The sequence below is a fragment of the Macrotis lagotis genome, chromosome 1 (genome assembly GCF_037893015.1).
Source record: "Macrotis lagotis isolate mMagLag1 chromosome 1, bilby.v1.9.chrom.fasta, whole genome shotgun sequence".
Classification (NCBI taxonomy): Eukaryota; Metazoa; Chordata; class Mammalia; order Peramelemorphia; family Peramelidae; genus Macrotis; species Macrotis lagotis.
The window spans coordinates 117864723-117878530 of record NC_133658.1 but is presented as its reverse complement, the minus strand read 5'-3'; the positions used below and the strand labels follow the sequence as shown (position 1 = coordinate 117878530).

The 13808-nt window shown below is 35.8% G+C and overlaps 1 protein-coding gene across 3 annotated transcripts in view; it reads right to left on the bottom strand.

Moving 5' to 3' along the window:
- Nucleotides 1-13808, bottom strand: part of SANBR (SANT and BTB domain regulator of CSR) — a 61237-nt gene that overhangs the window by 19810 nt on the left and 27619 nt on the right. For all 3 annotated transcript variants that reach the window (XR_012472440.1, XM_074206794.1, XM_074206802.1), the window contains 4 exons: nt 13563-13723; nt 6561-6647; nt 6342-6452; nt 4263-4386 (listed from right to left, as the gene is read on the bottom strand). Coding sequence is in view for 2 of the 3 variants with exons in the window: in XM_074206794.1 (XP_074062895.1) it covers nt 4263-4386; nt 6342-6452; nt 6561-6647; nt 13563-13723 (483 nt within the window). In the remaining variant the exon portion in view is untranslated. The remainder of the gene's footprint in view (nt 1-4262; nt 4387-6341; nt 6453-6560; nt 6648-13562; nt 13724-13808) is intronic.

Below are 13808 nucleotides of genomic sequence, written 5' to 3'. Positions count from 1 at the left end.
CACTTCTCAAGAGTCATAAATTACATCAAATTATAATAATTTTATATCTGACTCCCTTTTCAAGTACCATTCATGGATACACAAAGCCAAATCATTTCATGAACCATCTATACCAACCCCTAAGCCTGCTCCCTCCAGTTGTAACCAAAGTGCCAACCAAGCAAAGAAAAATATCATGATATTTTTATGTCCAAACCCTCTAAGTACACTCTCTCCTTCCTTCTCTATAGTACTCCAACCTCAGCCCTACAACCCACCCCAACCAAAGTTATCAGGTACACTGTCTCCCTCTGTCCCTTTAGCACCCCAACTATGGTACTAAAACCTTTGCTAACTAAAGTTTTGTTTAAGGCAAGATCACTTACTAAACTCTTTAAGTCCAATCCTTCTAAGTAACCCCTACCTTCTGCCCCTACTGTACTACAGTCCTCTCTAACTAAAGTAAAGGTAACTAGTAAAATAAGGTCATTTCTGATTTAATTATGTATAAATCCTCTAAGTACTCTAAGTCCTAGGACCCCTTTAAGGTTTCTCTTAAGAACTTTTATTGATTTTAAGGCATGGGAGACACTGGCACAGGACCTCTCAGCAAAGAGTGCCCTCATCAGATAAAGTGAGGAACTCCATGAGCAAGGAAGATTTAAAGTAGATCAAGGGAAAAGTGAGATACATAAGTTTAGGGTAATCACCTAAGGTGTTCACCTGGCTTGTGGCAAAGCATGCCGAGCTAGTACTAGTCTTTTTAGCCACAGCTGGACAGAATGCAATTTGTCTAAAACATAGGGATGCCATTTTTGATAACATAGGACAAGAAACAACTATACCCACTTAACCCCATTGCCTTGCAAAAAAAAAAAAATTCATCTTTTTCCCCTGAGAGAACATGTTGAATTTTGCAGGGTAGTAAATTCTCAGTTGTAATCCAAGATCCTCTGTCCTCCACTGTTAAGCCCTATTTAATTCTGATTGTGCTTCCTTTGTATTTCAATTGTTTCTTTTTGGTTTCTTGTGGTATTTTTCCTTCGAGAATTCTGCAATTTGGCTATGATAGTCTTTGGAGCTTTGAACCTGGGGTTTCTTTCTGGAGGTGATTTGGTATCTTCTTTTTGTAGTTTTTTTGTTGTTTTGCTGTTTTTTTTGGCAAGACAAGAGAGTTAAGTGGTTTGCCCAAGGTCACAAAGCTAAATAAGTATTAAGTGTCTGAGACTGGATTGGAACTCAGGTTCTCCTGATTACAGGATCATTACTCTACCCATTGTGACACCTAGCTGCTCCTCTGGTATTCTTTCAAGAACTCTTTTGTTTTCTTGATCTAGTACAGTAGGATAGCTTTCCATGATAATTTCCTGAAAAGATATTTTCCAGGCTTTTTTTTTGATTTATGCTTTCTGTTAGACCAAAAATTCATAAATTATCTCTCCTAGATCTATTTTCTAGGTTGTTTGTTTTTCTCTAAGAGGTACTTTGTGTTTTCTTAAATTTTTTCAGTCATTTGGTTTTGCTTAATGGAATCTTGGTGTCTCAGCAATTCATTAATTTCTATTTGTTGAATTCTAATTTTTAGGGTTTTTTTCCCCTTCAGTTAGCTTTTGAGTTTCCTTTTCCAGTTGGTTAAATTTACTTTTTAGTGAGTTATCCTTTTCCATTTGGTTAATTTTACTTTTTGCTGAGTTGCATTCCCTTCCCAATTGGTCAGTTTTATTTTTTGATGAGTTATCTTCTTTTTCCAGTTGATTATTTTTACTTTTAAAGGAGTTTATTTCTTTGGTCAAAATTTGGTTATTTGGTTATGATTTGGTCAAAATTTGGTTATAATTTTCCTCATTTCTTTTTTTTCCCATTTTTTTCTTCTTCCTCTCTTCTTAGGTTTTTAAAATCTTTTTAAAGCTCTTCTATGAGGTTTTGGATTAAGTCCAATTCATAAATTCCTTTTGAGTCATGTCATGATTTGTCACTTCTTCCTTCTTCTCTTTTTGTTTTTTTGCTCATTTGCTCATTGTTGAGTTCTGCTTCTGGGGTATAGGGAGTATGGTCCTGAGCTTTTTGTGCTGGGGCTGGGGCCTAAACCCTAGCTTATAGCTTGCCAAAATGTTGCCTATGGAGCCCAGGCATTGCCTATACTGAGGTTTGCTCCCAACCCAGTCCTGTCTGTTGCCCCTGTGTTCCCAGGGTTCAGACTTTGTCTGGGGATGGGACCCTCCCTGCTGGCCTATATATAGCTCCCAGGACCTGGATTTCTGTCAAGCTGCTGGAAACTAGGCTGCACTGTGGTTAGAGGCCTCCTATAGGCTTTCCTGCTCCTCCCACCTAGCTGGGCTTTACTTCCCCTTTTCTCTGGAAGAGAGTGGCCTTCACTGAAGATCCTATATGAATGTCTACAGTTGAAAACTTGTTTCAATCTTTTATTTTTTTTTTTTTTGGTGGAATCTATAGCTTTAATTTCTGTGTAGAGGCTTCATTTAACACTGTGTAGGAAGAGCTCTGGGAGCATGCTAGCTTCATGCTGCCATCTTGGCTCCACTCCTTAAGTTTCCTTCTATTATTTTCTAATTGTTTCATGATATGATAATCTAGTTCTCTTATACTTTAAATATTTAGATGCAATGTCATTTAGTGGGTGTGTATTTACAATACAATAAACATTTATTAAACACCTTCTATGTGCAGGTACTGTGCTGAATATTAGAGGTACAAAGCAAAACCCTTGAGGAGCTGATAATTTTACATGGAAAGATCCTGTAAAAAAGGAAGCTTAGAGGAGGGTTTAGGTGGGGAAGGTATAGAATGATGGTAAACTTGAACTCAAAAAATATAATTCATAGGAAATGAAGAGTTGCCTAGGCTTAGGTGAAATCTGCTCAATAATCCCCCCACCCCCAGCCCTGCAATTGGAAGGGCAGAGAATACTGATGAGGTAGGAATATGAAAATGTTGACAATCTCCTTGACAATAAGTATCCTATTGATGACTTTTTCCTGGGGATGGTAGTGGTCATGATGATAGTAGTATTTAATGTCATGAACTATACAGTAACAGCAACGTAGTTTGAAGAATGATTGTGAATTGAGTGCTATAAATACTCAAATCAACTCTAATGGACCTCTGAAGGAAGATGCTATCCATTTCCAGATAAAGAACTGATAAAAAGTATGCAAAGTATGGTTTTGCATATATTTATACATCTGTGTAAAAAGATGGCCTTCTCTAGTGTGGGATGGGGAGGGAGGAAAAGAGACATTAATAAAATTTTAAAAACCATGAGGCTTAGGAGGATCTTTTATTCTCTGTACCTTTCAGAACTGTATGACTACAAAAATATAGTCTAATATAAAATATAAGTGAAAGTCTTATTGTTCCCTCTTGTTTTCACAAAGGAAAAAATACTGATTTGACATTTGAAACTATCAGATGTAACCATGGAAACAACACCTGACATTTGACCATAAGATTTTGCATCTTTTGATGAGCCAAGTGGACAGCACTAGGAAAATGTTGAACATATTAATGGCAACATTGTGATATGATCCATTTTTTTATTTAATTTATTTTGAATTTTACAATTTCCCCCCTAATCTTGCTTCCCGCCCCCCCACCTCCCAACAGAAGGCAAACTGCTTGTCTTGTTTCCATGCTATACACTGATCTAAGCTGAATGTGATGAGAGAGAAATCATATCCTTAAGGAAAAAAAATAAAATATAAGAGATAGCAAAATTACATAATAAAATAATTTTTAAAACATTAAAATAATCTTTGGTCTTTGTTCAAATGCCACAATTTTTTCTCTGGAAATAGATGGTATTCTCCATCAGATGATCTATTTTGATTCTCAGTAGTTTGATGATAAGGTTACAGTTCTAAAGGACTTGTCATGAAAAATGCCCTCCACAGCCAGAGGAAAAAAACTCTGGAGTTTGAATGCAGAACAAAGCATATAAGGTTCACTTTTAAAAACTTCTTTAATGCTTTTTCTTTTTTTTTATGGTATTTTTACTTTTATTTCTAATTCCTTTTTCAAAAAATGACTATTATAGAAATACACTAAGCATGATTGCACATGTACAACCTAGATTATATTGCTTGCTGCCATGGAGAAGGGGGAGTGAAGGATGACAGAAAAATGTAGAACTCAAAAGTTTACAAAAACATGAATGTTGAACACTATCTTTGCATGTAACCGGAAAAAATAAAATTAAATAACATAAAAAAAGGTTTTGCATCTTTTATGTAGAAACTCAATAAGAAGAAAATAAAAGTACTTACTTGGTGACATCTAGAACATGTCAGCCAATTGACGGTCCCCCATAATCGCCAGTACACATCTCTCCAAGACTTTAATTCCTCAAAAAGACTAGCCAAATAGTCATGAACTTCCCAAGTTTTATCTCTAAGAAGAGAGGATGAGTAAACTTACTTTAATAAATAGCAACATAAACAATGTTTGTTTTAGACTCAAAATAATTAAGCCTTCTACTTCTAACAAAGTTTCTTAAATGGTCGGGTTGACAAGAATTAAGGTGGAGGATGAATGAAAACTGTATTTGAGGCACTTTGGTATGGTGGCTAGAGGAGAGCATTGGGAGTCAGTAAGATACAAGTTCATATCCTGTGACATCTACAGCAAAAGTCTGGAGCCTCATTTTTGTCAGGGATAAAATAGGAATACTACTACCTTTAGTACTGACCTCATGGAGTTGCTGTGAAGCTAAAATAAGAAAACATGTAAAGCACTTTAAAAACTTTAAGGAGTTCTACATCCCTTATTATTGTTAGAAGAATTTGTTCTCCACATTTCTTAATGATCCTACAGGTTAAATCAAGTTATGATAAATCCTGGAGAAGGCCTATTTTATTGTACTCAAAATATTTTTGCAATCATTATCATAAGAGTTGTCATTTGTATGACATTTGCTTTACCTATATTCTCTTGTCAACCATTGCTTGAATTAAGTAGAATGCTGGGGAAACAGAAAAATTTGTCATATAGAAATTATTATAAATGCATATGCTATAACAATCTGATAGGTATTCTTGGTAATCCCAAACATTGTATCACTGTATAAATTTATCACTGTATCACATCTCTATTTTGATCAATGAATTTATTAAGCACCTATTCTATGGAAATCATCCTGGGGATACAAAGACAAAAAACATTCCTGCTTGTAGATAGCTTAGAGTCTATGGGGAAACAAAAGAGGAAACGTTATAAGAATGTTAATTCATACACAAACACATAAAGGGTGAGGTGGAAAAGGAACTAGCAGGTAAGGACATATGTTGCTTAAGGAGGCTTGGCCATCTCATGCTCAAAGTGTACCAGATAGAAGCTCCCATACTGATCAATAGTGACACTGGTCCATTAAATGTAGCCGTTGTGCCTCAATCTAAGCAAGATAGAGTCTCACTCAAAAAATAAATAAAAGCTATAGCAGAGATCAACCAGTTATTACCTGGCCTTAAGTACAAATAGTACATGCAAACTCTGTTACAACTAAATGATCAAATGTCATTTACTTCTAATTGGTAATCTCAGAATCTACTGTTTGGAGTGGTGGGCTTTTTTGGATAAGTATATATGTGTTTTAACAGAGCAAACTCAGAATTCTTTCTCCTGAAATTCACCATTGTAGTTCTAATAAGAAATCCAGAAATATTGATAATATTTTCTAGGGGAAATTTTCTTTGTTGTACTCATAAAAGTACTTCCTCTTTACCATCTTCAAATTTCCTGAAAATGTCTTCTTTTTGATACTTAAAAAAAATCAGCTCTGAACAAATTCATTAGACAATATACATAAACAATGTGGAAAAGGATAGAACTTCACCCTGAAAGCTCTTTAACAAGGGATAAGAATGAGAAGTCCTTAGGCTTAAGGGTGAAACTTGAGGAACATTGAACTTAAAAGATGTCTTCTTTTTGATACTTAAAAAAAAATCAGCTCTGAACAAATTCATTAGACAATATACATAAACAATGTGGAAAAGGATAGAACTTCACCCTGAAAGCTCTTTAACAAGGGATAAGAATGAGAAGTCCTTAGGCTTAAGGGTGAAACTTGAGGAACATTGAACTTATTCTATACCATGTTCTACTTCTTTGATATAAATCAAATTCCCATAAAACAAATCTCATTAATTCATTACTAAAACCAGCCTGTTATTTGTCATAGGACCAAGTTTAAACCTCCAGGTAATTCCTGACTCTTGATTCTTCCATTCTAGTCAGTTACCCAGAATCTTCTATGTCTCTCCCCTTTTCTCCACTCAGAAGAATGAGAATATTTCTGTAAACATATGAAAAGTTTATATCATAGGAAATTTATTTTATTTTCACCATACCTTATGTGAATATAAACGATGTTTCCATGTTGATTTATGTTGATTTTCCCTGGAAGGCAAGGAATTCTTGTTTCTGTTTCTTTAGTTAGAAGTTTCTTACACAAACAGCATCTAAAAATCATTTGAAAAGAAAACAGAAACATTCAAAATTATAATTAGGAATATATAGCTCACTGAAAAATATCTTGTCATATAATTAATACTAAAGAATTATTTTACCTGTATAGTGTTGCTGCATTATTCCGAGAATCTGGGTTCAGGTAGTCTGGATCAAAAAGTCTTTCAATCTTCTTACAAAAAAGTTTACTGTAAATGACAAATATATCTGACTTCAACTGATTGTAAAGTATATATTTGATTTTACTACAAAGATTACCTGGTAGTACTATGAAAAAATTTTTTTCCAACTCTATAGGGGCAAAAAAATTAGGATAAATTATTGACTCATCTCTACTTGATGGGTTGATATTCTGTAATTTTGTTGTAGTTTTCTCTGAAAATTATTGCATAAGTTATTGCAAAAGTCTGACTTTGTATGAAAATCAGATAAAAATTAAACTTCTTCCCTCTTGTCCTCTGCTATCAAAAAAAGTCAAAATGTGGTAAGCACTGATGTGGAGTTAAATGGGATTCATCATTGTGATGATTTCACAAATTCTAATATCTGCTGAATGAATGAATAATCTCAAGAGTTCCTATTGAAATGTTATGGTGATTATGCCACATATGAAATGCTGTTTTTTTAAAATGGCTCTAACAAGCAGAACAATAGGGGAAAAATTAGAAAGTTTAGATTAAAGAACTCACTACTCTCTCCTATGAGAAATCTGTCCTAAGTGGGAGATTTTTATTGTTTGGGTCTGTGATTTCAGTTCAGAAAGCATTTATTAAGGACCTAATATGAGTCAGGTACTGCTGCTAGATCTGGATGAAATACACAATTCATAAGTGGAACACATCAAGAAAAGTAAATCAAATAAGTGACAGAAAGAGGAGGTCAATATTGTTTAGACAAAGAAAGGAATTGGATGGGGCTTCATATTTATTAAGGAATCAAGTGTAGATGTTACCAATACCAAAGCTTTTATTCAGGACCTTTTTAGGGGAGATATGAATACTAAATGTCATTAAACAATCCTAGAGATCAAAATCAATGCAAAGAGCAGGCACTGTGAAGGGACTTATGTTTATTTCTAACCCAATCAAATGACTGCTCTGCTTTCAGTCAGTTGAACAGAAGACTTCAGGGCATACCATGTGTCTGATAAGCACTGAGGCTCAAACAAAGTGGAGCTTAGGCTCATGGAGCAGACAGCATGAAAATCCCCATGTAGAAGCGGCTGCCCAGAGGAGAAATGGGGGAGGACCAACAGAGGAAAGACATCAGCACTAAAGAGAGATCTGGAAAGACTCCTCAAAGAAGAGACTAGAGGAAGTTGGGGAAGCCACAAAGTGAAAAGGAGGAAGAGTTTCAAACCTGGGTAACTGTGGGGGATGGTGGTTAAATTCTGAACTTGTTGAGTTTGAGGTATCTACAAGATATTCAGTGATAGTTGTCTAACAGATAGTTGGAGAAGAGTCTGGTGATTAGGAGAAAAGTAAGGACTGGATAACTAGGTTTGAGAATAATCATAGGGACCTATGAGATCGCTAAGTGAAATCATATGGAGAGAAAGATATACCCATGGTTAGGGATTATGATCTGAATAAAGATCTAGAAAAGGAGGCTGAGAAGAGCACACATAGGTAGAAGAATTGGACTGAATGATATCATGGAAACTTAGAAAAGAGCATTAATGAGTGGAATTTTGATATTATTTGATCCTTTCAGTCATATTGGAATCTTTGTGACCCCATTTGAGGTTTTCTTGGCAAAGACTGGAGTGGTTTGCCATTTCCCTCTCTAGCTCATTTTAAAGAGGAGGAAACTGAGGCAAACAGGGTGAAGTAATTTGGCCAGGGTCACACAATACTAAGTGTCTGATGCTGAATTTGAACTCGGGTCTTTTTTCACTCTAGGCTTAGTGCCCTATCCACTTCTGTACCTAGCTAACTGCCTGAGGTGAGGAGAGTAATCAATAGTGTCAAACCTTGGAGAGAGGACAAGAAAGATGAAGACTGAGAAATAGCAATGGTTTTAAGATTTGTAGAATACTTTACAAATACTGTTTCATTTGATCCTCTTAACAACCCTGGAAAGTAGGCACTATTATAAAACCCCAATTTTACAGATCAGAAAACTAAAGCTGGTGGACGTTAAAATGCCTTTTCGACAGTCACACAGGTATCAAGTGTCTGAGATTATTAGGTCAGACAATTAAAGTCACTGGTTAGCCCCTCTATAGAGGTCCTGAAAATGCAGACCTGGTTCTGATCTGAGAAAAAGAAAATTTTTTTTGGGGGGGGGGGTCATTATTCCAGCCCAGGTTGACATAAGGAACCAGACAGAAAGTCTGCAGACATTGGGGACAGAGTTTGAGCAGGAGCACACAATGAGAAGCCCAAATCCAGCCCAGATGAACCTCTGCTTGGGCAGGATGCTGGCTTACTACTCAGTTTCAGGTCACAGATTCAAAGCAGACTAAGAAGGGAACTTGAACCTAGGAGTGCCAATCCAGGGTGAGAAGTGTGATCAAAATACAAGGTCAAAAGCAAATTCAGGGGTTGAGCAGGGGTCTCAGTTCCAGTCTCTAGACCAGTCTGAAGCTTGGAGGGGAATAAACCAAAGCAGGAATCCCAGAACAAAGGAGAATCAACAGGTTTTGACATTAAGAACAAGGAGAGCTTTCCAGTTAGCTCTTGGTAGCTGAATTCAGTAGCAATCTCCTGGAACTCAAACCAAGGGCAAATTGTTCAGACCCAAACCTTAGTTAAAAACTTGTAGAGTTCAGGGGCAGTTAGGTGGTGTAGTGGATAGAGCACCAGTCCTGGAGTCAGGAGGACCTGAGTTCAAATTTGGCCTCAGACACTTAATAGTTACCTGGCTGGGGTGACCTGGGGCAAGTCACTCCCATCGCCTTGCAAAAAAAAAAAAAAAAAAAAAAAAAAAAAAAAAAAAAAGAAACCCAAAAAATAAATTAAGAAAAAAAAAAAAGAACTTGTAGAATTCAGACTAGAGTTGGGACAGGGATGTTAGAAATCAGTTTTTGCTCTGGATTAAATTACTTAGGGTGTATTGAAAGCATGCAGATCTCCAGTTTGAACTGTCTCTGGGATCCTGGAATAACACAACACCCCAAAATCAAATTAGATTTCCTAGGCTGGCTAGGTGGCACAGTAAAATGCCTGGAGTCAGGAAGACCTGAGTTCTGAGTATCTAAGTTTAAATCCAGATTCTGATATTCACTAGTTGTGGACCCTGGACAAGTCACTTGACCTTTGTTTGCCTCAGTTTCCTTAATGGTAAAATGGGAATAATAACATCAGCCTAACATACATGGTTCTTATGTTAATGTTTATGAAGTACTTAGCATGGCTCCTGGTATATGATAGGTACTATATAAATGGTCATTTTTTTTCCTTTTCCCTTCTCCCATAATCTCTCCAAGAAAGGAACAGCAGGACTAAGCCCAGATATTCCTTCACTAGACCCAATGAAGGTAAAGAATAAAGAAGAGCAGAGGTGGGGCAGCTAGGTGGTACAGTGGATAGAGCACCAGCCCTGGAGTCAGGAAGGCCTGAGTTCAAATCTGACCTCAGACACTTAATAATAATTACCTACCTGTGTGACCTTGGACAAGTCACTTAACCCCACTGCCTTAAAATAAATAATAAAAAAAAGAAGAACAGGTGTCAAATGAAGGACTCAAAACACTCCTGAGTCCAATGGTACCAGATTAAGTACTTAACAAATATTTAATTAGAGAAATTAATCATGGCAAATATTTAACAAAATAAATAAAAACACAACAGATGGTAACATAGGCTTTTTAGTTATGCTACCTACATGTATTCTGTATGACTTAGTGAGCCCTCTGTTTCTGTTTGAGTTTGACATTACTGGAGAAGAGGATAATTGATCTGGAAAAGCAATATCTAGCTAAGAAGGTACTATCTGACAATGGGTTTGATTTTATTGCACACATTTGAAACTGAGGATTTAAAGACTTTACAGACTCTTGGTCAAGTTGCAAATTAATAAAAAGGGCTTCAAAATAAAAAGAATGGAATACAAAGAAAACCAGCAACATTTATCTATTAATAAAGAAATCACAGAAGTTAACTATAGTGAAGGAAGAATAGCAGTTGAGATGTCCAGAAGTTCAGTGAAGAAAAAAAAATCACAAAAGGAACCAGTTATAAAAATCATGGCCTCAAATGTCTTTACCCAGATACTCAAAGTTCATACAAAAACCCAAGAAAAACTTCAGACCCTAATACAGGGGAAGAAAATATCTTCACTGGTAACACTGATACTCAGTGGGATGAATTGAATGCCTGAACTATGGCCCTAGATCATCTTTTCCTTCAATGCTTTTGGTCAAGAATAATGATTTTTGCACTGGAAATAACAGGACAAAAACAAAGTTCACAGTCAAAATATTTAGATAAAAATAGATAACCTAATTGCCCTTACCAAATTTAAGAACTGGTGAAGATTGGTGATTAATTGATGAGACACTGTCACTGATAGCTTAAAGACTAGAAAATTACCAAAGGACTAGAGGTCAAATGTTACATCACTTTTCTAGAGAAGGAAGATTAAAGAGCTTAAAATTATAAGTTCTTGGGGCAGCTAGGTGTTACAGTGGATAAAGTACCAGCCCTGGAGTCAGGAGGACCTCAGTTCAAATCCAACCTCAGACACTTAATAATTACCCCACTGCCTTGACTCCTGACAAATTCTTTAATGAATTATTAAAGAGATGATTGATGAGGTTCTAAAAGCACATACTCATGTAATAAGTCACACTGGGTCAAATTTATTTCTTCCTTAAGTAGGATTATTACCACACTGATGCAAATCTCTATTAATATAGTTTACTGAGACTTTGATGAACTATCTTACACAATCATTTCATAATACAGCACAGGCCTTTAAGTCAGAAAGACATGGGTTCAAATTCCACCCTTGACCCTTCTTAACCAAAGCACCAAACCTCTCCAGACTCTTGTGTCCTTGTCTATAAAATAAAGGAACTGGACTTGGGGGCATTTAATGTTTTTTCCACCTGAGGCTATAAGAGCTCATGAAAGATGATGAGGTGTAGGACAGACCCTAATATAGACTAATTCAGAATTGGTTGGATGGTTGAATTCAAAGTGTTGCCACTAACAGCCCTATATCACTTGAACAGGCTATCTCTGGAGGAATTAACATTCTGGAGGAACTTTTCTCTGTGCTATTGAATATTTTTATTAATGACAAACATCAAATCTACAGATGGCAGATGAGAGAAAGAACTAACAGATTAAACTACATTCAAAATCTAAAAAGATCTTGATAGTATAGAATACTAGGCAGATTCTAATAAGATGAAATTCAATATGGATAATAAATTATTACATTTAGGTTAAAAAATGAACTTTACAAAATGCAGGGTAAAGAAAGCATGGTTAGTTAGTAGTTACCAAATCTGGTGATAAGACTTCACTGGTAACTCTGCAGAAAGCAATTTCAGAGGATATAGGGAAACCCCATTGTGGAAGGAAGCTTTCCTTTCACTAGTAAAGAAAAGCAAGTTTTTGTAACTTGTAGTTTTAGAATGAAAAATACTTAATAAGTGGTTATTCTGTGTCAAATACTGGAGATTCTAATGCAAAAGTGAGCCAGTCCTTGCATTTAAGGAGCTTATATTCTAAAGGGGGTGGGGTCACAGAGGGGGCTTATGGTTTAGGAAGTTAAGATAGACAATAGAGGAATCCATGAATGTATTCTTTCCAGAGCAATGGTAGTGATGCACTCATTGCAGCTCTCAAGCAGAAGAGAGGTTGAGGGAGGATTCCCTCAACAATGATGAACATGAGGAAATGATCTCAGGCTGCTGCTGGAGACCTGATTAAGAGCCCAGGAGACTTGGTCACCAACTAGTTAATATTTGTCAGGGGAAGGACTTTATTTCTTTCTGATTCTCTTTCCACAATTATAAGCAAGGAACTATTAAAAATGATTCAAAATAAGTAAAACAAAGAGGTATGTGACAATTCTTATTTTGATGAATCCAGTATAGGAGATATTAAAGAACAAAAATCCCCAAACAATCTACAAAAAAGGAAATATATGACAAATGAAAGATCTGGAGAGTAAGTGTTATAGGTCACTGGGAGGTAAGGATCACTCTTAGCTAGAGAGATCTGAGAAAATTACTGTAAAGGACGCAGTTGGGCTATGAAAGATATAGGGGGGAAAGACTTGGGCAGAGAGAAGAAATAGATCTTAGTAGTAAGAGTTATGAGGGAAGGCATTTTAACCAGAGAAAACAGAATACACTAAAAATAGGAAGGTCAAATACTGGCTGCATTTGAGAAATGGTACACAGACCAATTTGGCTGGAGAACAGTATTTATATGCAGGAGCATGGGAGAAAATAAGATCAGAAAGGTGGGCTGGGGCCAGATTTAGAGGGCCATGTAGTTTTTTAAAAATGGGCTTTGTATTGTGGTGGATGTGTGAAGTATTAAGGGCCTGAACCAGGTTGTTAGTAGGAGTGTACAGAAAGGGAAGATGTCAATTATCCTTATCTTTTGAAACTAAAGATACTGCTAAAATAGATATAATAGTCACCAAATTAGTCATACTCACCCAAGGATTACTTTAACAGAAAACCAAAACCAAATCAAACCAGAAATTGAAGACTTCTAGGGTTTAGTTAACTTCTGTCTAAAGGACTGAACTATGAGTCATATTTTTTCCTAGCTTGATAAAATTCTTATATTTGTAAAGTATTTTTCTATTAACTTTATGTCCTAGTCAATTTCTTATTATTCTATAAGACACATGAAAGAAAGAGGCACAAGGAATAATGATTCTTTTGAGTTTACTGGGGTCAGGATTAGAACCCAAGTATTCTTAAAATTTTCCCCCCCTAATAATTAGTTTTGTTTCTAGACAAATTTCTAAACCACTCTACAACTTTTTAAAAAGGTATTTGTTTTAAAATGACTGACCATTCAGTTGATACCTGTTCTGTAAGAAAGATATTTCACATAGAAGGTCCTAAAAAAGATTCAAAGATAAAATTGATTTATTTCTTAAAAGAAAAATGATGCCTTGAAATTTACCTCCTAAATTTATCTTTTTTGTCCTTTACATCATCAACTTCATTATGTGTGAACAGGTCAGCTATACGTGTAAGGAGGTTTGCATTAATACAATTCATGTTGCATGGGGTGGATACTATAGCATTCATGTTTTTATGGCAATAATGAATACACTGTTCAACCTACAAAGAAGAAAAAAAAGACAATGAATATTGAAAGTAATAAGATGAATGCTGGTATTTCTGTATATCAACAAGCTCACATGAT